The following is a 24,747-nucleotide window of genomic DNA, read 5'->3' on the forward strand; positions in this document are numbered from 1 at the left end:
AAAGATAAAATCGAGACAGCTTGCGATTCCAGTTATAATTGGAGCAAATGGACCAAGTTAATTGCGTTTTTCAGTAATTTCTATACAGCTATGTTCATCTTTATCCCAAAGAACAATCAGCTCTCGTTCCTGAGTTACTAAGGAACATTTATATAAGTCTAGTATATAATTATGCTCTAGAGTAGGTTAGTTTCTTAAAAAGGGTGACTGTCGTAAATAGTATTTGCCTTGTTGTTGCAGTATTTTTTAATATTAAAATCACTTAATTGTCGCTGATACTAAAATTAACTACGACACATTTAGTAGGTGAAGTTAGGGTATTTGTTTCTCCCCCCCCCCCCCTCCGGAAAGGAAAAATGCATTAAGTATGGATCTTTGTGCTATATACTGTATATGACGAGATTATGTTCGTTTATGCTTCATGATCATAATGCTTTTGCTAATAATAGGTCAACTGGTCCTGTGTGTAGTTTCACCTTAAAGTAGTTTTCCCCTTAGTATTAAAATATTTTATTTCAATGTGAAGTGTCTGTGTACCATGTGTAACTTCGTCACGAAAAGAATGTTCATTATGTTGTGATAAGTTTTACGATTACGTGTTCTGAATCTTTGGGGGTTTGTTTTTGTAAATTATGTTTCAGAGAAAAATAATGTTTGTCCTTAATATGTAGTAAAACTAAATCTAGTTTAGTTTCTTGCGAATGGTCTTATTGAGCTACAGTTCAATGTTTCCTAATTTGAATCTGATGGTCAGTCATACCGAGTAAGGTCTATGTCAGTTTCGAAATGGTAATTTTGCAATATTAGCCGTACCTCTCCCCATTTTTATTGTTAGGGAATTCAGTTTACCGAAACTTCTTTATATATTTACCCTGTCTTTCTTTCTATGTCTGGGTGCGATACTTGTTGGATCACCATCTACTTTTGGCCAGGATGTGGAGAGTGAGTCAGGAATAAGGTTTGTTGATGGAGATAACATTGAAACCGGAAGTAGTAGACATTGATCACTGTAGACTAAAAACTATAATAGATAAGGAGAAACTGTTTTCTGCAATCGATTAAGCGTCCCAAGAATATTCTTTACTACTAAAATCGGAAGTGACAGAATTCTACTAGAACATCCGGTTTCGATATTGATCTCTGTACAGTAAACTAAAAAACTTTTTTAAAAAAATAATTAAGTTTTACGTCCCACGTTATACCGGCTAGGCTAAAGGAGACGGTGATGATGAGAAATGATTGAAATGGTGAAATGAAGGAAGTGGGAGAAAACGGGAGAATCCCGAGAAAACCCATGCACACTGTGTTTCTCGCCTAGAGCCCCTAGAGTGAAAGTAAGGAGTAGCAAAGAGCTGTTTTGGGGAGCGATTTAGCGTTCTTACCAGGGTTGGCAAAAACCATGGTTTTTATTGAAAAGAAACCAAAAAACCAGTTTTTTTTTTGTTTAAATCGTTTTTTTTCTTTAAATAATTTACTCTATGTATTTATATTAAATATGGACAGAAATTAGTTTGTTTCGACTTGGTGTTATTATGCAACAACAAGGTTATGCTGGAAGGGGTCACATAAGCTTAAAGCGGAATCCAAACCGCTTCTCGGCTTTCATCCAAGAGAAATTGTCCATTTGGACACGAAACCGGGACTAATTGGTCACAAATGCTGTTGCCGGCTCACACTCGAAGGACTCGTAAAAATACGTTGTACTGATCTTTGTTAATATAATTGTCAAGAGTCATTTCAGAAGGACAAAAAGATAAACAGTTACACAAGTAAAAACATTATACAGAATTATACATAAATCGGGAAACTCCCGCCTTAGCCAATGGGAAAATCCTGTTATTACTTTAGATGTATTTGTATGTAAAATTTTAAGGTCAATGTATCATAATCACTACGGTAAAACCGAGGTATTAAATTACAAATTTGGTATGTATATATCATTCAATAAAATTTAAAACCAAGTCAAATCCAAGCTGATGTTGGAAGCTACGTAGGCAGTTGATAATTTTGGCAATTTCTATCAATATATTTAAGCAACCTTGGGTCCTTTATAAAACAACAGGCATTCATTCAAGTAGAAATATATAATTTGGTTTCATTTCGTATGTTTAGTCTTAACATCCTTATGAAATACCAAGGTTATCACGGAGAAGACTTTCGCTTAGAGAAACACCTCGAATCGCGACTTGATTTACACTTGAAAGATGGGTTGAGGTTCGACCGAGAATTAAACACGGGACCCCTTGATTAAAAGGTGAAAAGTAGATAAACGTAATGGATGGTTTGATATGTGGAAACGTCACCATGAAGTTCACACGATTTAAAGCATTTTTTTTTTTTTTTGTTTAAACCAGTTTTTTTTTTTTGAAAAAAAAAAAACAAAAAGACAGCTGGTTCTTAGATTAGGTAACAAACAGGGTTGGCTGGTTTAAACCAGCTGGGTTTTTCAAACAAACCAGCTGGTTTAAACCAAAAATCGAAAAATATTCGTAAAGGTGTAAGTGTTTGTAAAATCTTGATGAACACACGTTAGTGGGTTATCACGTTCCACTCACGTATATTATTCGTATTATATTCAGACCTAAATTCCCCAGTCAGTACTCAAAGAGATTATTCTACAAAATTAACTTTTCTTCTTATTAGTTTATGAATGTTTTTTTTTTATATATATATATAGTTTATTATTATTATTGTTATGCAGTTGCAATCAAAGAAAAATTCTAAATATTGTTTCATTTTAATAATGTATACTGTTGATAAACTACATCGAAGTGCCGTACTTTTTTGGGGAAGGGGGGAAGGTCATACAAACCCAACGAGAGGCATTTATTGAAATCAGAAGTACCTTTGGTATCTGTTTATGTATAAATGGGTCAGAACCAAAGTGGACTGAAATAATTCGTATCTTTATTAACTTTTCTTAACTGATATGGAAATTAAGTCGTCGTATTTCTTTAACTTGGACAAATTAGTTCTGTACTCTGCAGTATTTTGAAATTGTTCATATGTAATTCTGTACAATGGTTTCATTTGTGCAACTGTTTATTTTTTTGTCCTTCTGAAATGACTCTTCACAGTTGTATTAACAAATGTGTAAAGATCAGTACAACATATATTTATCAGAAGTCTTCGTGAGTGAGTCGGCAGATGTATCGCATTTGTGGCTAATTATTAATAGTTCTGCTTTCGAGTTCAAATGAAGGACAATTTCTCTCGGATGTAAGCCGAGAAGCGGTTTGGATTCCGGTTTAAGCTTGTGAGACCCCTTCCAGCACAACCCAGTTGATGTATAATAACACCAAGGCGAAACAAACTTATTTCTGTCCATTTGTGATATAAATACATCGAGCAAATTATTTAAACCAAAAAAAAAAAAAAAACGGGTTTTTTCAATAAAAACCATGGTTTTTGCCAACCCTGGTAACAAATTCACTTGTAAATGATTTAATCTAAATTCTGTATGACCTAAAATCGACCTGAGAGAACGGTCTTACTTATAGATTGCTCATATGTGATGCAAAGTGGTCCTGGTTTGATAGGAATTGAGATCATAAAGACAATTTTCTGTCCGTAGCTCTTCCGTTTCCTGCCATCACTTGTTACGCCAATTTGTTGATGATTCAGTTGCGTTTTTCTTCAATGTCAGTGTCCCTCTCCTTTTAAGGTGATAACCATTACGTTAAACTGAAAGATAATTAATTCTGTCTTCCCATTGGCAACAGCTTTATAGTTCGATGTTATATTACTGTTTTGTTATTTGCGGTAGTTTTTATTTATTATCCTGGATCTTGTATCTTCTTCTTTTCTACAAATTTTCTTGTATTTGCAGATAAAAATGTCTGTGTTATCTCCAAAGGAATCTGCAGCATTTATAGCAAAGCATGCTAAGCAAGTGACCATTTCAGATGCTGGAATTAAAGTGTTAGTGCAGGAGGTAATAGTTTTATTGTTTTTATTTCAGCAGAGGAAATAAATATGAGTTAAAACTTGTAGTATTGTGTAAGGTATTGTTACTTTAACAGATAATTGAATTGCAAAGATTTTCATAACATTTGTGAGGAATTTAAACACAAAACTTTTATTGAAATTAGGTGAAATTTAAAGTTCACGCTCCTAAGGAGACAGAATATTTTTCTGAGTATTTGGTTTTGTAGACTTAATTTTATATCCGTTTCAGAAGAATTTATTGTCATGAAATTTTTACATTACAGTAATCACAGTATGGATTCAAGTCGGGGGTTATATGATTTGAACAGGGTGTAATTTTCATAGCATTATAGCACTCAAACTGGCGTCATAATTTGTTAAGCTTCAGGTGAATTAGTAGCATTATTATTTAATAATCTGAGTATGTATATCGAGTATTAAAAGAACCCATCTCAGAACTCATTTTATTATACTTTACTGTAGATGTTTCAATGACTGCTCGTCACTTTCGTCAGTAGGACTTCTTTAAGAATTATTATTATTTCGTGTGAAGAATTAACATTACCGGTGCCATTCCTGCACTGTAGATTTAATTATTATCAAAGCTGTCTTCTTAATCTGAATTTAATGAGTTGAGTTGATTTTGAGTTTAACGTCCCATTCAGCGGCGAGGCTATATGAGACGTGAACCTACTGATTAACGTGGAATCCGAACCACATGAGGTCCCACCGGGAATCGAGCCCGGGTCTCCCACGCCAAAGGCGCGTACGCTAACCGCTTAGCCACGAATGAGCTCTTAATCTGAATTTACTTTAACCCTTTTATCGTCATGGTATGTATATTTACGACGTTCTTCGTAGGGATAGTATTGATCTATACGTATTGTATTCTTCCGTACGTATCTTTAATAGTCTTGCTTGGTGCAATGCGTTATATTTGTTAGTTGTTTGTATATTTGTAGAGAGGGAATAAGATTGTTGATGATATCCGTGTTGTCTTAAGTATTCCAATGTTAATTGGAAGACCACATTCTCGCGAATTTTCATTTTCTGTGTTGAAAATAAGTGTTACGCACCTATGTGTTTGTATTCTAGATACAACGATCAATATTCATTAGGAATTCTATAGTGATTGCGTTTGGATATGTTTTAAATTATCTTTCACTACCTGCGTTTTTTATTTTATTCTAATTTCAAATTTAATGCATTTCTACGTCTAGTATTGTATTCATGAATTTCGTTATTTTTTTGAAGCTTGAGATTAATGTGTGTCTGGGAATTTATAATTTCGTAGATTAAAATACTTGTTTGAACTTTTGTAATTAAATTTAGTGGTAATATTCCTGAGGTCATGTGCAAGCTTTTGCTGGAATATCTGGAAGGTAATCCATACATTGACTTCATTGCTTTCTTTTGGAGAATTGCTAATCTCTTTATGTCTGATTGCCTACCATTCTGCCAGATTACCGATAAGTAAGATAGGTGGGATTGTATGAGTGAATAGTATACTGCTCTAACACTTCAATTTGGTACGATATTACGTAAATGACTGAGAACTTCCACAATTGGTGATATCTTCTGTGCTAACATTAAGATATGGGACAAACATATCTTAATGTTAGCACAGAAGATATCACCAATTGTGGATGTTCTCAGTCATTTACGTAATATCGCACCAAATTCAAGTGTTAGAGCAGTATACTATTCATATTTTCATCCAGTACCAGACTTAAGTATTTTACAGTACTTGCTCTGAGTATAGTCAGTTCATTTACCTGTAGTTTGCCAGGGATCTGTGTTGTAAATGAAGGCTTATGAAACACTAGAACACACTGTTTTGGAGGGATTCAGCACCAATATGTTTTCACAAAGCCAGCGATTTAGAATGTTTAAATCGTATTTTATATTACACAATAGTTCTTGGACAGATTTCAACATAAAGTATTGTTTTGTCATCTGCAAATAAATCAACTTTGAGGTTTAACTCTTTTATGTCGTTTATTAATTAAACCCTTCGTAAGTGGTATATATACTGTTATGAAATGTCTAGCGCAAAGATAATGTACATTATAATATGCCTTTCATTGGCAGACTTCGGTATCTGACTTAAGTGTGAAAATACAGTAAGGTTATATTTTATATATAGTTCAAATTTTGGATGCTCATGGACCACCAAACACGCAATTTATGGTTCATGTTTGATAATGGTATATTTCGGCGAAGATCCGCATCCTTTCAAAAGTTAAGGGAAGACAGAAGAAAGTATTGCAAGCCCAATCCAACAATTCGGGAATAAGAATGTCGTTCTGACCTCGACATTTTAGGGCGGCAGAAGAAGTAGAGACCGTGCTTCCTAGATGCTGCCCTATTTAAGGAGGGCAGAAGCCAATACTTCTACTAATGATGAAGTTATTTTACAGAAATTAATAATTTTTTATAGATACAAATAGTTGTTTAAGTGATATGGTCTTGTTTCACCTTATTTCCAATAATAGGTTGTGTATTTCCAACAACATCGCCCTCCCCCAAAAAAAGCTTATTCTCTTAATTGTCTTTTCTCTATGGTGAAACTTGGCTCGTCTCTATGATGCCGTATGCAGCACTTATATACCTTGGATCCTATGGTTACGTTCACATAACCCATTACTACTACTCATATGTGAACATTTTAAGTGGACTGCATGACTCGTGTGGCCCAAATATTTCCGGACAATGACTCAATTTTCGAATATGACTAAGCGCCATATCCCAGTGCTGGGAATGTTAAGGCGTGGTTTCATGAATGAGGAGCTTTCCATTTGTTAGTTTTACCCCAGAAAATTAACGTTGAAATAGCTTAAAATATTCTTTGAGAGAAGAGTATATTATTATACCACTGTACATATTGTAAACAATGTTTACCATATATTTCTGAGTGGACGGCGGTAAATATATTTACCACTCATTCCGACACACGGCTAACTAAATAGTCAATTTGACTTCAGAAACCTATATAAAAGAAGTCCTAACTGACTGATCAACGCCCAGGACAAACCGCTTAAGCTAGAAACTTCAAATTTGCCACTACATAGGATTTGTGACGTGAGGCACCATTAAGGAAGGTTTTGGAAATTTGACGAGGAAGGGAGGGGAAATAAGGGTGGCAATTACCATATCTCGGAATTTCTGAAGATTAGATGGATGATGTTATGCAACAACCATTCAACCCACAATGAATCAGTTTTGGGGAAATCGCAGTTATAGTTTCTCGACCCCATAAGATATTACCGTATGTGGGTTGAATTTTCTCTTCATAGATATCAAACCGATCGCAAACTTGTTACCAGAATTTTGTTAGTATGTTCCTTACATATGTTCGAACCCTCCAACAGGGTTAATTCATTTTTTTAAATTTTGTGGGTTGACTAGTTGTTGCATAACACTGCCCAGATATGAGATTCGGTAATTGTATTCACATTCAAAATAATTTGATACGTTTTTCAGCGCTTTTTCACATTTCATCTAGAAAAGATAAAAAGAAAGTGGGAAGGAAAAGAGCTGGGGATTACAATTATAATAATAAGAATCTGTAACTCGGAATCTCTTAAGATTAAATTTGGTATTTGGACTTTCATTTAAAATACCCCCTGTAATAAGACATATGTTTAAGCGTTTATATATGTGTATATATATATTTCATGATCTAGAAGTGAACGAAGTGGCGTGTACAGGAAAAAGGGGATGCAATTACATTTTTTTTTTTTTTTATAAGGTGGCCATAATTCAGAATCCCTTAACATTAGAAATATGAAAATTGATGTTTAGACCTTTTTATTATTAAAAACAATTAAATACGTGCTTCACTGTATTTTTTATATTTGCCTTACAACAGAAGAAAATATCTGAGTAGTAAAAGGATTGATGGTTGCATATTTCGAACCTCTTAAGGCTAGAGACATGAAAATTGGGATTTGGATTTTTCATCTAAAATAACTAAAACGGTGTTTTTAAATGTTTGACCAGAAATAGAAGTAAAACAGGGTAGGCGATTCTTTAAGATGTCCACACGAGACCTTTGAATTTTGTGCGAGACTTCCAAGTTCATACGAATTCTGTATGAACAGTACAAAAGGAAGAACACAAAATATTACCCTCAGTGACACGTGGGGACATTTGTTAGAAATAAACGGATATATATATATATATATATATATATATATATATATATTAGGGTGTATCGAAAAACACTTTTTTTCGAAATCCGGTTACGGCTAGTGCGGATTTTTGGCCAAATGGCATCAATAAAACGTATAAAAAATTTCAACTCAATCAGACAACTCCTTCTGCTGCCGAGTGGAGCCCAAATATAGAAAAATCAACAAAAGATTCACTTTTCAACTGATTTTCCAAAAAATATTTTTTAAATATTTCCTATATTTTTCGGTCTTTTAAATTATTGAAATAGCATTGGAAAGGAGGAATAAATACATAAAACAAATTTATTACGGTTATTTCTGTACACCATAAGCATAAAAACCTAGTTAATTATTTGTAAAAATGCACTGATTTTCTGGCGTATCGTACAGTTAAATTTTAATATAAAATTATTGAAGTCTCTTGAATAACGAAGAGAACACTTTAGTGCTAACTTCTAAGAGCAGTAATAGTATAAATAATTTGCTCCCAATGCCGTATGCATCTGCTTATCACACTAGATCACCTGCCGCCCACCTCTCCCCGAACGCCTTTTCTCTTGTACTTGCCCAGCTGAAAGAATCTTTCTTATCAGTCGCCAGTAGTCAACCAGCTGTGTCAAACGTGATTGTCGCTGCTTGAGTTATTTATTAGTGCTGTAGGAAATTTTAACTAAATAATTTGTTTTCGTGTGAAGTGCAGTATGTAGAAGTGAGAACAGTATTTCAGTTGTGTTAAGTACTTTTTATTATGAAGAGAGTGACAGATACGCTGACATTATGGCATCGACAAGTTTGTTACGATCTGACGTTAGAAATAGCATTATTGGGACACCCAAGGAATTGGGTAGAACACAGCTACCAACCGTTGAAATGTATTGAGACAATACCTATGGGAGCGAGAAGAAAAAATGAGAATTTCGTTATCCCGGAAAGAGCCTTCAACAAAGGATTTATCTTCTATCGTCGCCAGGAAGATTGTAGAAAATTGAGATTACGCCTCAATCAGCGGCGATGCAATTTTCAGTGTCAGAAGGATTGTTGCAATGATATTGAAGTACCATAATATTGTCCGTGACTTGCAAAACTCAGCAAAGTCCGGTTTCCAAACTTCTTCCAAACGAATTGCTGATTTTCAACAGTCTGCCACAAATATTTCATTTGATATAGCCTTTTGTAAGTGTTCGGATCCTCTTGCCTGCAACTGCGAAAAAGGAAAAAAAAGTACCAGTGCTAGAGGCACCTTTTCTTCTAGATCAGAGAACCACAAGATTGAGGCGTAATCTCAATTTTCTACAATCTTCCTGGCGACGATAGAAGATAAATCCTTTGTTGAAGGCTCTTTCCGGGATGCCGAAATTCTCATTTTTTCTTCTCGCTCCCTAGGTATTGTCTCAATACATTTCAACGGTTGGTAGCTGTGTTCTACCCAATTCCTTGGGTGTCCCAATAATGCTATTTCTAACGTCAGATCGTAACAAACTTGTCGATGCCATAAAATCAGCGTATCTGTCACTCTCTTCATAATAAAAAGTACTTAACACAACTGAAATACTGTTCTCACTTCTACATACTGCACTACACACGAAAACAAATTATTTAGTTAAAATTTCCTACAGCACTAATAAATAACTCAAGCAGCGACAATCACGTTTGACACAGCTGGTTGACTACTGGCGACTGATAAGGCAGATCCTTTCAGCTGGGCAAGTACAAGAGAAAAGGCGTTCGGGGAGAGGTGGGCGGCAGGTGATCTAGTGTGATAAGCAGATGCATACGGCATTGGGAGCAAATTATTTATACTATTACTGCTCTTAGAAGTTAGCACTAAAGTGTTTTCTTCGTTATTCAAGAGACTTCAATAATTTTATATTAAAATTTAACTGTACGATACGCCAGAAAATCAGTGCATTTTTACAAATAATTAACTAGGTTTTTATGCTTATGGTGTACAGAAATAACCGTAATAAATTTGTTTTATGTATTTATTCCTCCTTTCCAATGCTATTTCAATAATTTAAAAGACCGAAAAATATAGGAAATATTTAAAAAATATTTTTTGGAAAATCAGTTGAAAAGTGAATCTTTTGTTGATTTTTCTAATATTTGGGCTCTACTCGGCAGCAGAAGGAGTTGTCTGATTGAGTTGAAATTTTTTATACGTTTTATTGATGCCATTTGGCCAAAAATCCGCACTAGCCGTAACCGGATTTCGAAAAAAAGTTTTTTTCGATACACCCTAATATATATATATAATATAACTTTTTATAAGTCCTCATAAAACGTAAGGAGTGTTGCCTGTTAAAGGGTTAAAGTGGACACGTTGAAGGATTTATGATGCAATTATCCTCGTCTTCTTTCTTTTTTTTTCTGAGCTCAGACTCAGGGATGAGAGCTGTATATTTAAACTGTACACCAAGTAGAGACGAAAGAAACCTCATGATTCCATCATAAACCTTTCAATGTGTTCATTTTAAAGTAAAGAAGTAAATTCAGAGTGAGAGAATAGATAAGTTTAATAATAATTTATTTTGCAAATGTTATCGGTAATGTGGCTCTTCGTACAACGTAAAAATTCCTTAAAGAAGTCGTACTCAAGAAAGCGACAAGCCGATCACTGAAACCTTTACAGTGAAGATTAACAATTCTCACTAAGTGATTTTGAAAGTTTCTTCTTTGAATTCTTTAGCAGCACTTTCGTCTCGCTGACCACTCTTGGTTTTAGTCTTTTCCATTTTTAATCGTGCAGTTCTGAGCAACCAAATCAATCGTGACGGGGACATATAGCGTCGTTGCTGACGTCCCCATTAATCCCCTACCCACTCACTCACTCACTTCTTCTTTGAAAGTTCCTTCGCCTTCTTTTAGTGGATACCCCGATATGAGACAAATAGCTCTAAATTTGCATTTTTCTAGCCTTATTGTCAACTTTTTTTAAATTTGCGCAAAGCCCTGTGTAATATTTGCTGATACATGTTACGGAATGCATAATTCAAAAATAACCTTGTTACATTGTGTCTCAGGTTACGTGATTTACGTATACAGTTTCAGTGTACACTGTCATTTTCTTCAGCAACTGTTTAAAATACTAATCTGGACACTGTTAGATTCCTCCCCTTCTGTGGAACTATCTTAGAAGAATTAGTAAAACATCAATCCAGGATTTTTTTTTTATTATTATTATTACAAACAATGCTCTTCTTATTGGAAAATCGTGTATTACTATTAATAAAGATTACTAGTAGGTTTTGTTCTTACATTAAGTTATCCGCAATATGTCCTTTCAGCTTTCAAATTTCCGATCGAAAGAGGTGTAAGATTTCACCGAATATAATGGTACATATGAGGGAGGTTGAGTGATAAATTATTTTTAATTCTCAGGTCTATTTTGTCTTGAATATTCGTGTGTTAACCTGTATTTATTTATTTAGGTTGTCACTCGCCTAAAAAACAAGTCGCTGAGTATTCATGGGTTTTCCCAGCATGAGCTTCATCCAAATAAAAATGACGACTCGGCAGCTGACTTCATTTTCCTCACAGATACACTGAACTTTTGCTTCTGGACGTTAAGTGGGAAGCCAAAATGGGAAGTTGCTTGGCAAGGAAAGACGTACACTGGTTATTTTAGTCTTGTGGCGGCCATTAGAAGGGCATTAGCTGTAAGTATTTTAAAAATTATCTTCGTCGTCAAAATGAGATGATTTATTATTATTATTATTATTATTATTATTATTATTATTATTATTATTATTATTATTAATATTAATATTACTGCTGCAAGAACCTAGAGGTCTGCACAGGCTCAGGACGAGCCCGCGGACCTAAGCCCGATCCGGCCCGAGGGCCTGGCTCGGATCTACATCGCATATATAACTTCGGATCCTGGCCAGGCTCGGGCCGTAAATATACAACCATATTTCTCGGGCCATTTCGGGCCTAACTTTGTAAATATACAACGATATCTATTGCACCGTTCTTTCTGGAGAACTTTTAAAGCACAACTTCAGAATTAAACCTCCAATTGCTGTAAATAAAAATACAATTTTGAGTTAATTATTAAGTTTCGGTAATTCGGGCTCATTTGAATATCACACGAGCACGGGCTTTAAATGTTATAAAGGGACTCGAGTCGGGCCTCAACATTGTAAATTCATGGGTCGGGCCGGGCTCGGGCTAAAAATTCCAGCCCGTGCAAACCTCTACAAGAACCACAGCATGGTTTTTACAAAGGGAAATCAGTTCTAACCAACCTCTGTGAAATAACTTTTTTTTTTTTTTTTTTTTTGCCTACTATGTAATAAAAAGTAGATAACAAACTGATGTTACGTGTCTTGACATGAGTAAAGCTTTCAATTCAGTTAATTATAGATTACTCTTTTTTTTTTTTTTTTTTTTTTTTAAGTAAAGTTATTTGACTGCTAGAACATACTAAATTAAAATTGGAAATGTCCTGTCAGATTCATCTATTGTTAGTAACAGAGTTCCTCAAGAATATCTCCTCTGGGTCCATTACTTATCCCAGTTTTTATTAAAGACTTAGCAACAGTTTTAGATCATTCCAGTTGTGTACTTTATGCTGATGAGATTAAACTTTTTAGAGTAGTAAACAATATTGAGGATATACGTTAGACTACAAGAAGACTTAAGTAGAAAGTAGAATCATTATATAATGCAAAGATAACGGTATGGATATCAATTGTTTAAAAACTAAGTCTACAGTAACAAATATACAAATATATAAGTTTATAACCTACAGTAACAAATCACAATACTACGTGAGTGAGTACGAAATGCAAAGTACTATACTACAGTAAGTTGACACTATGAAGAATTTAGATGTAACATCTGACAGGTTATTATGCTTTAGTGGTTATATACAGAATATATATAATGAAGCAAGAAAAATAATTGGTCACTTGTTTAATCAATTGTCTGCCTTTTGTCAGCCATGTACCTATGTATTCTTATATAAATTACTGGCAAGATCAAAACTAGATATGCATCGGTGATTTGGAACAGCCTAACAAATACTCTCACGAATAAACTAGTATTTAAGGTACTTGCCGTTTTCTTCGATGCGAATTTATTTGACAGGCAAATACAAACTTCCAAAGAATATTTGTTTACCTAAAGACAGAAATTGACGTACATTTAGTCGACGTACTAAAAAATGTGAAACACCTACTTCATTGATTGTGTCTATGTTTTTCTGAACAGTTTGAATCACTCACTGTATGACAACATTGTTCATCAATGTGAGGCACTCTTAAAGTTCAAAACACATTTGGCGATTTTTTTTTTTGGAAAGAATTGAAGACTTAACAATTCTCCTGTTTACACTGTGTATACTAACAGTTCTTTAAATGATTTCTTCAAGGTTATTTAAAATAGCCATTGGAAACTCTAATTTTGTTGATTGCGTCTATGAGATTTGTAACAGGTTAAGGTACTCACATGAATTAAAAATGTGTCAGTTTCAGTCTTTAAGCAAAAATTTCTTTAAATGAATGTTATGCAAACAATAAATGAAACTAGAGTATGATACCTTGTTTCGTTCTTTATGGTTCACTCTTAAAAATTGATCTTTTTGATTGTGTTTTTATCAAGGTAATGAGCACCCTTAAGAGTAGAAAATATTAGGTATGTAATTTATTACATGTTTCAATTATGAGTAATAGTAGTTGCTAGTATGATAGTATATTATTATAACTAACACTTTTTCTAACTGAAGGTATTAGTGTTATATTAAAAATTGCTCAAATAAGCTCACTAATTTTTACTGATTGTTCCTTCAGTCTTCGATTCGTCTGCATATTGCCTACACGCTAGCGACATCTCTTGGCATTAGGTAGGAGGCATTTCCTTTTTTTATGTAAACGATTGATATAAATGAGGTGGTAAAGTTTATGTGGTAATACTTTTTTTTTTTTTTTTTTTTTTTTTGCGTCTACCTTATCCTAATCTAAATACTAGTATGGTTATTTGCCTGCTTTTTATTTTACACATTCTAGAACGAAAGTACAGTAATATGCGAGTTCTTTTTCGTTTCTTTTCATATAGAATGGAATTCCAATTACCGATCCGAAGTTCTATTCCAAAGTCACTCTGGAGGAGTTGAAGGATATTCTGAAATCTGACAGTGGTGTAGATTGTCCCCTGGTTGAAGAGAGGCTCCGATGCCTGCATGAAGTAGGAACTGTGCTGTTGGACAAATATGATGGTTCCTTTGTCAATTGTATCAAGCAATGTGATAAATCGGCACAAAAGTTATTGTCGTTGATTGTCACAAATTTTCCGTGCTTTAGAGATGAAGCTGTGTACAATGGTGAGAAAGGTATGTATTACAATAAATATATACAGCCTAAATGCTACATTTCTTAGACTTACATGCTATTCGCAAAGAAGAAAACTTTAATTCGCGTTTTTTACCGAAAAGAAAGTGCTGATACGTAATACTGCATAAATTTTCTCCAACTTCCTAACTGTTTAATACTTTACTTATAAATAACTGGCGAATAAAATTAAACAAACATGTTGTTTTCCGCGTTTGATTTCCGGTGGGATACTTATATTTTTATGACCTAGTATCACGAGGCAACTAAGGAGATATTTGAACTAAAGGTAGCTACTTTCGATTTAGAAAGTAAGACATTTACTACGACGTTAGCCGATGTGCTGACCACACGTCACCCAACTAACAGCCTGTTAACCGACGGGCATAGTCCTCCATGAACTGTAACGCCAAGAAATTGAATTTGGTTTACTTCACTGATTAACGAAGTTAAAATTGCATAAACATGTGTTACAATTTTTCCAAGTGAATTTTTTTCTATATAGTCCATTGAGAGGTCTCCCGTTATCCTAATTTAAACATCGCCTAAGAGCGTAATTTAGTGAAAATAACAGTAATGCTAACATTAAATTCATACAAACATAAGGGTGAGAGCCAGATCATATGTCTAATCCCATGGTTTAAGATTGCATGTTTTGTGATTAGTTCAGTACATATTAGTACATGGTAGTTGAATGAGTCTAAATTAGGGTGACCAAATCGTCAACTAGAAAAAACGGGACACCTTTTATTTCTGGATAGGTTGCTCCCTTAAATATATTTTTTTTAACCTCTCCGTGCTCTCTCTCTCTCTCTCTCTCTCTCTCTCTCTCTCTCTCTCTCTCTCTCTCTCTCTCTCTCTCTCTCTCTCTCTCTCTCTCTCTCTGAATCTGTCACAAAAAAGGGCAAATTTTACACCACTTTTTGTTTTAAAACCTATTGAAAAGGTTGTGGAATTAATTAGATAATAAGTTACTATCAACAGCTAACAAAAAATGAAATATTTGAAAACATTACTAAAAATATATGAGCGCTCAAATCTATCCCCGACAGGATTTATAACTACTCTCAGCATCGGGTTCCAACTCCTTTTATTTGCATTTTCTTACTTTTAAACATTATTTAGTTTACAACTAGTTTTCTTTTCACTTTCAATTTTGTAGTTCTATATTTCTGGTCACCTTTCGTAAATGGAAGTATGTTACATTTTAATCAAAATCACGGAAACACTGTACTGTACTGATCACAGCGCCTCAATCTTCCACCGCCCGAAACAGATAGAAAAAACAGGTTGCATTTGTTCTCCATAAGACTTTCAGTCCCTTGCACTGTTGTCTGTGGAGTGGGGAGGCCTAGAAGGGAAAACAGTGCAGCCACCACATCCAATATTGCAAACGTCGTAATGACGTAGCTCAGTAATTAGACATTTTCCAATATAATCACATAGCTTAGAAAATAATAATATAAGTTAGGAAATTTTAGCGATTCAAAAGGTTCTTTTGTACCCAATGTACGTAAATATGGGACATTTTAGCGTCCCGGGAGAAGTTTTCGGGACACATGCAATTGTAGTGAAAAAACGGGACAATCCCGTTTTTACGGGATGGTTGGTCACCCTAGTCTAAATTCTATTGATTTGCTATTAAGTGGGGGCAAGATGACTGCGTAAGCATAAAAAAGAACATTGTAATCTAGTAGTTAGAGCGTTAGACTTACGTCCACGTGGTCCTGGGCTCGATTCCCGACCGGTGCTTTCCAATTTTTGGCGTCGTGAGTCAAACTGAGGAGTCACGTGAATGAAAAAAGTGACGGCCACTAGGTCAAAAAAGCTCGTGATGCGCCTGTTAGCGACCCCAGCGCGCTGACCATGTTCCCGTCGCTAGGCTGGACGTATTCCAGCCGGTCGCTGACAGATGGCGTTGGATTGGGTCAGGCCCTCAAGCTGGGCTTTTACGCCAAGTGGATGCAAATAACAACTCGCCTGGGACGAGTGGTTCATCAGGGCGGGCGAGTATTTAATATCATACCGAAGGTAAGTAAATGATTTCTATTGTGGGATGTGGGCTAGTAGCTTTTTCCTTGGACGAGTAAAATTTTGTTGCTTATTTGCATCCCTGTCTTAAACATATTTAATTATTTTGATAAGTCATAAATTATATCCAAGATTAAATAAGATCGCATTAGATTTCCTATCCAGACGATTATATTGAATGCATTTTGTTTGAATGAACTCTGTGCCAAGCCAAAGAAATTACCATCCAAACTCATTTTATATTAGTCATTAATTTGGCTTTACACAGACTTCATTTTTTTTAAAATAAAAGTAATCAATTATTTTCTGGTTTTAAGAGTTTTTACTACTTTTTAGATGTTTTGTTGAAGTCTGTTAATTTTTTCTTTAAAAGAAAAAGGTTTTTATTTTCTGCTTGCTAGTTCTTGAAGTCTTATTTTTCTTTTGAGTTTATAAGTTTTCCACTTTTTCGTTATGCGAGTAGTTTAGTTAGATACCCAAACTAAGAGTAGAATATTAATTTCCTATAAAATTGGTCGACCTACGAAGTGTGGGCGTTACGGAATTATATGTGAACCTACACACACAGTATTCACTATCAGCTGTAGAGAATTTTCATGATCTGGTTCCAAAGACTGTCATGAGATCCCGATAAAATTTATATGGAACCAGCGAGAATGTTCTAATCTGTGAAATTGAAAAAGAATAATCAAAATTCGTACATGTTAAAGCTAGGCGTGATTAGATAAACAATTGTGCTGGTGTTAATACTGTCAGTTTTTGAGAAGTTACGTGGTCTAGCTCTGAAAAATTTGCTAGATCCTCGTGAAATTTACACGAAATCACCAGGATAGTATGCTCTTCCAAACAAACAAAATCATCAACATCAATGCATCTATGTCAAAATAATGTGTGAATATAAATTGAAATCGATTAATTACATTGAAATTGGTATTTCATGGTCTAGCTCTGAAGACTTCTTACATCCTGATGAAATTGATAAGGGACCACCGGAATAATATACTCTTAAAAAGATTGGTGTTGAAAGTTGTGTGTGAACATACCCACACAATATATATATATATATATATATATATATATATATATATATATATATATATATATATGCGCGTCGCCCTAACAGGTGTGCCAGGAGCTTCCTAGACTTAGTAACCGTTACACCTTTTATTCACATGACTCTCCAGTTTGCCTGACGACGCTGGGTGGATGCCGAACACGATTTGTTATTAAGGTATTCATCTCTTACGTGTCTGAGATTGACTAGGGTAGTTGATCTCATGGATTCTTGGAAAATTAAAACATTTATCTACCTAGGTCAGAATTTTGTGAAGAAGTTGATTGTTTGCTTTGTCTACGTAACGTAACAGCGAAATCTTTGTAAGTTTGTGATCAGAAATCATCTGAATTCTTTTTATTTAAGTTATTACCCCCTTAAACGCTAATAACCTCAGAAAATAAACAAAATACCTTAAGTAATAGTGTTTTGAAAATTTATCCATTATAACATAGTTGCATCATTTTTCATTATATGTTTAAAAGATCAGAATTAGTGCTCTGAAATTTACGTAGTTCAGCTTAAATTCGAACCTTTCAGTTACAAAATCGCAGACAGAAAGAAAAAGTATTTAAGTTGCCATTTTTGTGTTCGTTTTCTAATATAGGAAAAGAGGGGGTTATGGAATAGGTAGGGTACATGGAATACCCCCAGAACTACTCTGATATGTGCTAGAGGTTTGTGGTGACCGTCTATACCACATTGCTGAAAAAGGTTCATGACCTCTGTGTATAGCGGCGTGCTGATACTTGTTTGTGTGTTGCAGTACAGGGTCGAAAGGTGTTTTGCATCTTCGAGAAAGTTGTACAAGCATGTTTTAATTATTGCATCATGAAAAACACATAAGACATTAGTACAATAAGATGGTACAACTTGTATGTATAGAGACTGAAGTTTTTAAGAATGAAAGGAATTGATGCTGTTGTATGAAGTAATTGCATAGTAGACGCTGGAATTCAAAATGGAAAGGGGAGGGGGGTTATGGAATACGTAAATTAAGCAGTATTCCATATCCCCCTCTGTAATTTGCTGAAATGATACCAAGATATTTTGCTTATTGAAAATTTCAGATGGCGTGAATTCAGCGCTTAGACGTCCCAAGGGCTCTACACAACTCCTTACATCCTCACCGTATAAGCTATCTTTGCAATGTACACGTTAAAAACGAGAATAAAAGTGGCTCACTAACACTTTAACTAAATAGTTTCCAAGTAAAAAGACCACCCAAATAGTAGCAGTCACTACTTCCGCTTGTTCTAATGATTATCATTAAAGAGAATTTCAGGATTCAAGTGATGAGGAAACTCCTGTTCATCTCCAACCAAGTAATAATGAGGACGCATCGTGCATCTTCTGCGAATACAAATTTTCCGAGGTCGTTAGACAAATAGGTAGAAAAACTTGGTAAAACGTATTATGTGTCACATGTGAGCTCATGAAGCTTGTTCAGGCTTGAAACAGATATCTACATTTGCGATTTCTGCAAATAAACCTATTGGGAGAGCTCCTCCGTGGCTAAGCGGTTAGCGTACGCGCCTTTGGCGTGGGAGACCCGGGTTCGATTCCCGGCGGGAGCTCATGTGGTTCGGATTCCACGTTAATCAGTAGGTCCACGTCTCATATAGCCTCGCTGCTGAAAGGGACGCTAAACTAAAATCAACTCAACTCACCTCAACTAAACCTATTGGGAGGTTGCAGTAAATGGTATTCCATATAGCCCCTTCTATTCTATAACCCCTCCATTTTTCTCTTCGGACTCTTTTTTAAATTAGTTTTTGTACGTGTACTTAGAGTGTCTTGTTACTATATAATAAACACTTATATTACTTGTGTTGTCATATAAGAATTATTTCTTTTCCATGAACACTAATGAAATGATTGCAATATTAAAAAAAATGGTATTCCATAACCCCCTCTCTTCCTCTAATATTGGCAATTTTTTCCCGACTTAGTTGATGACATATAGGGTGATACTTCACATAATACAGAATTTTAAGATTAACTTTGAGATAGAAAATAGGTCAAAGATTTCTTTCTTTGGGGTCTGGAAGCATGATCAATTATTATTGACAAATTTCTAGAGGCATAACTTGAATATATGTACTATATCTGTTAAATGTCAAAGTGTGTATATATATATGCGAACCCACGAGAGTGCGTTCGCGAGATATATATATGCGAGTGAGATGCGAACCCACGACTCTCAGTTCTTGCGATTGCCAACCCATGAATTTATAACAAACTGCTCGATGAACGGGCAATACGCGAGTATTCATAAACATGAATTTTCTTTTCCGAAGAAAGATATGCCAGCTCATCGTGTAGATTGTTTAGGTATTTTTCATGTATCTTTGGCAGTAGTTTTTTTTTTTTTTTTTTTTTTTTTTTTTTTGATAGTTTAACTTCTGAATTTTGTCATTCAGAATCGTACTCTACAGCACGAGTCAACATTTTTTTTCTTCTCCAATCATTACTTAATCAAATAAAATAGAAAAAATTACCCAGTGTAACAATTCATAAAAATAAATTTAAATTATTGAAAATTTCTATTATTGGGCTGTTTGTTTTAATTGTTCGCATTTTTCATTTTTGCTTTTCACAGTGGCCTTTTATAAGAGAGCACAGATTCTGATTGGAGATATATGGTCGTGTTACAGAGGAGAAGGTTTGGGATATTTCTCCGACATAGATTCTGTAACAATTTTTGCAGATTACAGGTGAGTCCTGTTAATTTGATACTCTGGTATTTCGGTTTTTTAAGAAATTAATTTTGCATAAACAAAAGAAAGAAAGATGGTGTAGAACGGGCGAGAATTCATACTATCTTGATGATGATGGAATACTGAACTTACGTGTATATAATGCGCACTGGCTTTTTTCATAGGGGTATGAACACTCATTCGAAAAATGCATTTACCAGAGATAATGGTTATTGTTTTAGACATCCTCGAATGCAACCAATTACAACTGAACTTTTGGTATGTTTTGGAAGTTCAAAGTACCTTTTATATCACGATTTAGTACAGTTAGTTAATAAGAACTTCCTGTACTGCAGCATGTAATTTTTGTGGAGTAGCAACACTGAACTTCTGTTCATGGAGATTGTCAAGCTATACTATATGGTAATGCTGTGTTGGGTGATAGTTGTACGCGAGATGAAGTACCAGAGCTGTATAATCTCAGCATTTGCAGTTGAGTTGGAATTTTTTCGAAACCTTTGACTGGCACGGTAGTGCGGAACAGATGATTCTGAAAACATAAATCCGAACACCGGAAATTGGACAAGAGTAATCTACAAGGTGGATGAAAAATAACTAGATATTAAAAAACTTGTAAATTCTGTAATATTGATAATTATTTATTAGAAAAACAAACATGTACATATTCTTTTGTATGTGAGGATGAATGTGTTAAATCTCAACACAGGCAAATATGTTAACCAGCTTCCTCAAACGGCCAGGGATACAATTGGTACCTTCTTGAAGGAAGTCAATTGGGATGAGAACAACCTTTTGAATCCATGCCTTCATTTCCTCCACTGTGCGAGGTTTGAACTTGTACACTTCCTCCTCAGTGCAGCTCCACAAGAAAAAGTAACACACAGAGTAAAATGTGGTCTTCTTGCTGGCTATTCGTGAATTCTATATCCATGCCAACGTCCAGGAAGCTCTCAGATAACTGGGCCGCCATTTTCTTTACATTGCATGTGCGACTTCCAGCGGGCAACGATTGATCTAAATGAGGCAGTGTTAAATCTTGGTAAATACTTTATATTATGGCACTTTTTTCAATATAAAATTAGTAATATTTTAACGTTTATAGAGCACTAAAAAGCAAATAGTTATTTTTCACTCATCCTGTAGTCCAATGGGTAATCTTCCTCCTTGTTTTCAACAACAGACTATGTTTATGCATTGCTTACTTCGTAGATCCTTTCTGTTTCAAGTGTGCCCTCGGAAAATATGTAAAACATACTTCGCCCCACCCCCGTCAGCGTTCTACAGAGGAAACCGTCCCATTACTTTGGTGAAAAGAAGTGAATGACCTTGGCTATGTTGACAGTTTGTCATTCAGTCGTTTGGTCTTGACGAATGAAGATCGTAGGCTACTTAGAATGGTTAACAAGACAGTGCACAATGAAGTCCGTGATATAATTCATTGTGGTAACACTGTATCCAACAATTGAAAGATCTCGCCCACAGCAACTTGTCCCTCCTCTTTTGAGGGAGGTACGGGAAAACATCGACAGCAGCGCCAGAAGGGGCACACTTGAAATAGAAATGCTCTAGTGTTAAACATGGTGTCTTTGCAGATGTGGGTCATAGTTTCATGTTGTTCTGTTAGCCCTATTATTACTCTTAAAGAACGAATAATGCCAGTTGTTCGTTTCATGTGTGCTAAATTTTCTTAAGTGCGACAAGAATCGCGAATCGTCGCTGCCCAAAGACCAGAAGCGAGTTTCGTTTGAAATTTTGAATTCAATTTTGTTTTAGCGAGGTTATGAAGGATCTAGTAACATAAGGTCCGAGCCACGAGCCACCAGTTCCTACTGGACAGGGAAGTCAAAGAAGTCAGGGAAAATGACTGGAAATAGGGAAATTTTATAAAATATATTTTTTCTAACATTAATTGTACACCAATTCCAGCTTAGCCTACCATTAACGATCACAGTATGAAACGTTACTCAGACTTTTACGGGTGGTAAGTGGAATGTGCGTATGAGCAATTGATTATTATTCGTCTCTATAGAATAAATGTTCTCATATATAAATATTCACCGTTATTTATTCCTTATTTATGTGTAAACGTCATCCGACACCTATCCTAAAAGTCAGGGAATTTCCTGCCAAAGGTCAGGGAGAAGTCAGGGAAATAGATTTCACCAGATCAGTAGGAACCCTGCAAGTGTGCAAACTCCTTTCCAGTATAGGCTGTTTCCAACCACACCATTTTGCCTAAGGAGAGTGCATTACAGGACCACGCTACCGATCCAGGCCAGCTTTCTTGGAAATATACAGTATAGAGGCCGCGATGGCTCAGTGGAATAACGTGCTTAATCGTGGCACGTAAAACAAAGATTTTATTTATTATTTCGTGGAAGTATATCCAGATGATAAATCTGCCAAAAGTGCTGAAAATATAAAAATCTGTTCTTTAATTAAGTGGGACTTCAGTTTCGCTGTAGAAATATAAACCTGCATGTTATACTGCATTGATTGATATAAAATGTCCATAAATACAAATAAAATGATCTTTTAATGCGCTGGCTGGAAATTTCCGTAGTTTAGATACTAGTTTAATAATCTTGTCAGAGTGTAACAAATTTCATTAGTTAATTTTTATTTTCAGAATTCCTCAAGTGTTGGTGCATTATGGTGCAATGAAATACAGCGATGAACTAATGAATAAACTGAAGCAAGGTAGGTTTCCATCTGATTCTTAAGTGTACTATAGTTTACTTTGCCTTCTCACTTTTCTTGGGAAATTAAATATTGTTCAATTTGATGAGAAAACTTCAGTGCAGTTGACAATAAAATATTTGTGTCTTCTACGAACTTTCTGTAAATAATAACTTATCGATTATTCAAGAAGTTTGGGATTCTTGTAGATAATGAATTGTATGGAAATATTTAAATTATTCTAATAAATTTCAGGAGGGAAGGGAAGATATAGATTTTGATATACGCTTTACATATAAAAAGGGATTTTGATTCTAAATGTGTATAAACTACATGACTATGACGAAAACCCTTTTACTTGCTGCATTTAAATTTCTTTATTAGTTTGTTAGTAAATGTGATGTATTATAATTATTATGGAATTCCCAAAAATCACTGTAAAATCCATCTTTTTTTATTTTTTTTTTATTTTATTGTATTCAAAAAAAAAAAAAAGAAAAAAGAAAAGGCTAAATAACATTACAGGTGATACAGAAAGAAGAGTTCTGTGCTTTGCAGCTTCGATGCCACCTTGCCAGGTAAAAATCGGGTAATTGCTTAAGAAATAATATTATTAGAGTATCGGTGTATTGAAACCTGAGTCCTCGTAAAGGCTGTTTCGGTTTTAAATGAAAGCCTCACAGGGTAAATCTAAATGGATATTTAATGTTCTTCAGAACTACCAGATTGTGTCCTGAATCATTTTGGACATTCGCTGAAAGACGGTCATGCAATAGGACGACTTCTTTGGAAATAATCCACAAAATAAATGTTTCTAGCAGAAAATACCTTCCTTCATTCCCTCCATTCACCAAAGAACGTGTTGATTTATACCTTCCTTGCGTTATCTCATTACAGTACTAACCAACAAATCACCACAATCTTGTAATATGTATTATCAAACCATCTTGATTTCAGTCACATACCTTGGACACGAATCCATTCCACAGTTGATATAAACGATTTCTTTTTCATTCTTGAGACCACTGCACGACCAGACTTAGATCGAAGGTCACTAGGTCGTTTAGTTCGACTTCATAGTTGTCACAGGAATGCAAACGTGTTTTAATACAAGAGCCGTGATTGCTGAGCGATAAAGTGCTCACCTCTTGTGTAAAGTCTAGTTCAATAGCAGACGAGGTGAAGCTTTCATGTTCCCTTCTATAATTTTCATTTTACAAATACTAATACTAATGATAATAATGATTATTATTATTACTATTAGAGCATCCCACTTATACTTTTTTTAAATAGTGTCATAAACTCGTTTGTGCATTATTTTAACTGTATGCAGTTCAAGCAGTTTAATTCTCTCTTTATTTAAAAGGACTGTCACTTACTAGCAGACGACGTTTCTATGTGTGCGTTCTCTCACTTAGAGGATGCAGACAGCTGGTTTGACCTTGGCTAGCGTTTCTCCAGCCAATCACAGCTCTGCCCGCTCTTACGTCACTCAACGCGTGAAACTCACGCGAACAGCGAGAGCTGAAGAGATTTGGCGGTAGGCAGGGGGACTTGGCGCCGAACTGCTATACATGTAACATACATACGTCCACTGCTGCAGGATAATATGTAATATAGCATCTTTACATTCCTGTATTCTACACAAAATAAAACACATCGATAAGTATTTCTGTCATAATTACCTTTCCCAGGTGTAAGACAATGTGAGTATATTTTAATTATTAAAATATTTTAAGTCTATTCACGAGTGTTGTCTGTGATTTGCGTGTTGGGTCCTCGGGCTTCGTGGCCAGTCAGTTAGGTGCATGGTGCAGAAAATACTTCCTACT

General features: G+C 35.0%; 1 protein-coding gene across 2 annotated transcripts in view; it reads left to right on the forward strand.

The window, feature by feature from the left end:
* LOC145684279 (queuosine 5'-phosphate N-glycosylase/hydrolase) overlaps positions 1–24,747 on the forward strand; it is a 34,934-nt gene that overhangs the window by 4,925 nt on the left and 5,262 nt on the right. For both annotated transcript variants that reach the window (XM_081756426.1, XM_081756436.1), the window contains exons 2-6: positions 3,830–3,934; positions 11,531–11,758; positions 14,160–14,433; positions 20,119–20,233; positions 22,866–22,936. In XM_081756426.1, coding sequence (XP_081612552.1) covers positions 3,830–3,934; positions 11,531–11,758; positions 14,160–14,433; positions 20,119–20,233; positions 22,866–22,936 — 793 coding nt within the window. The remainder of the gene's footprint in view (positions 1–3,829; positions 3,935–11,530; positions 11,759–14,159; positions 14,434–20,118; positions 20,234–22,865; positions 22,937–24,747) is intronic.

This window comes from Thermobia domestica, chromosome 1 (assembly GCF_964235325.1).
Source record: "Thermobia domestica chromosome 1, izTheDome1.hap1.1, whole genome shotgun sequence".
In the NCBI taxonomy this organism is placed as follows: Eukaryota; Metazoa; Arthropoda; class Insecta; order Zygentoma; family Lepismatidae; genus Thermobia; species Thermobia domestica.